Source organism: Sphaeroforma arctica (assembly GCF_001186125.1).
Source record: "Sphaeroforma arctica JP610 unplaced genomic scaffold supercont1.5809, whole genome shotgun sequence".
Taxonomy (NCBI): domain Eukaryota; class Ichthyosporea; order Ichthyophonida; genus Sphaeroforma; species Sphaeroforma arctica.
This window is the reverse complement of record NW_014034749.1, coordinates 1-1810: the sequence shown is the minus strand read 5'-3', so window position 1 is coordinate 1810 and position 1810 is coordinate 1. Positions and strand designations below refer to the sequence as shown.

The 1810-nt window shown below is 41.9% G+C and overlaps 1 protein-coding gene across 1 annotated transcript; it reads right to left on the bottom strand.

Moving 5' to 3' along the window:
- Positions 1–218: 218 nt before the first annotated feature.
- SARC_15239 (hypothetical protein) lies at positions 219–1479 on the bottom strand (the record flags this gene model as incomplete). The annotated part of the gene is made up of 3 exons (XM_014290635.1): positions 219–536; positions 803–875; positions 1285–1479. Coding segments are annotated over 3 exons (440 nt in total), but the record flags the coding sequence as incomplete, so codon positions are not given.
- Positions 1480–1810: the final 331 nt, after the last annotated feature.

Sequence of the window (1810 nt, the reverse complement as noted above, 5' to 3'; positions counted from 1 at the left end):
AAGAGATTAAAAGATTCACTATGAGCTTTCTACGTATCTGATACGTACTCAGCCGTGGACGTACACGCTAAAAGTTGATCTGCAGGGTCGACATGCGCGTGCACCAGTTCGTACAAGTTCATATAGGCATAGAGATGAGATAGCAGGCCAAATACCAGAAACATATTTTGAATGAGTCATTTATAATGAGCTTACTCTATTACCTGATACCTACACATACGTCGACGGACACTTGGCACTAAAAACCGATTTAGAGCGGTGGTCGAAGAGATGCGCGAGTGCCAGTACATACAAGCTTATTCAAAGGCATAGCGAATAGAGATAGTACAACAAAAGTCAGCAGTATACTTTGAATTGCCTGTCTTTAATGAGCTTTATCTATATCTGATACATACACATACGTCGACGGACACTTGGCACTAAGGAATGACTTAGAGGGGTGGTCGTAGAGATGCGCGAGTGCCAGTTCATACGAACCCGATCGGAATGCGAAGAAGTTCACAGCCGCCAGTTTGGTCGTGTTTGCGTCGATACGGCTGGTATGGTTGACGGTGAAGCGTGTGCAATGAAATGGTGTCAGACACTATACTCAGATGGATATGACTCCGGGATTAAACATGGAAATTGGCAAAGCAACGGAAGGATCGAGCAATAAAATATGAATGAAGGTAAATATATCGCACAATATATAGCACAGCAATTTCTAGAGTTTCATATATAAGAACCCCAAATACCGTGATTAGAATTCAGGAATCGAGAACTGGCTATCCAAATTTTCAAATCAGGATCGAGTATAACATACCCCAAATAAACTGTCTCGTCCAAGCATACTAGCGATGCCCGCGATTCGTCCTGCAGCATGATGGCTTGAGCATCTGTGAAGGCCAAATCACACCTAAACGATTAGTTTCGTCTTAGCTTGTAAAGGCTTGCGAGCAACGTCTACAAGCAGCTTAGAAGCATGAAGTCTACCTCAGGCTTCAAACACCGCCGCATTTACATATGTAGACGAATAAACAAACGTTTGATAGGACGAGATTAGTATGATAATCGATAGTAACATGTGGCATGATGCCTATGGTGAGGCACGACATCTGTTACGGCGGCACAGTGAAAACTCGCAGTTTATATAGCTCATAAAAAGATTTGTGAACAGGTGCTTGATCGTGATATAACCCTTGTCGTACTCAGTGTTGTCTCGTGTTTTATGCATATACATACGCATATAGCAAAAAAAGACATGACATACAACACGTATATAGGGATCTGCGCATTCGACCATACCTGCCAACTCATCTTCCACTAGTACGGTGCCCCTGGCATCTGTCAGGAGTGTCTTGTCTTTGGAAGTGGCGTCTGAACGCCTCGGTTGGTGCAGAATGAGAGACACGTCCCGTGTTTTAGAGGTCGTGTTGGCAATTGTGAAGTGCACTGTGAACTGTTCTTTGGTCAGAACTAATTCTGGCACCTGTAGCGGGAGATGAAATTGTACATAACATAAACTAACTGTGAGATATATACTAAAATAATATCAGGTACAACAAGATATATAATAAAATAATATCAGGTAGAACTAATTCTGGCTCCTGCAGAGGGAGATAATATTGTACATAAACTGTGAGATATATAATAAAACAATATCAGGTAGAACTATTTCTGGCACCTGCACAGGGAGATGAGTGTACGCAAACTAATTGTGCGATACATAGTCAAAAGCTATCTGGCAGAACAAATTCTGAAACCTCGGAAGGAGTACAAAGTCTCTACACAAACCAATTGCGAGATATATAAGTAAAACAACATCTGGGTT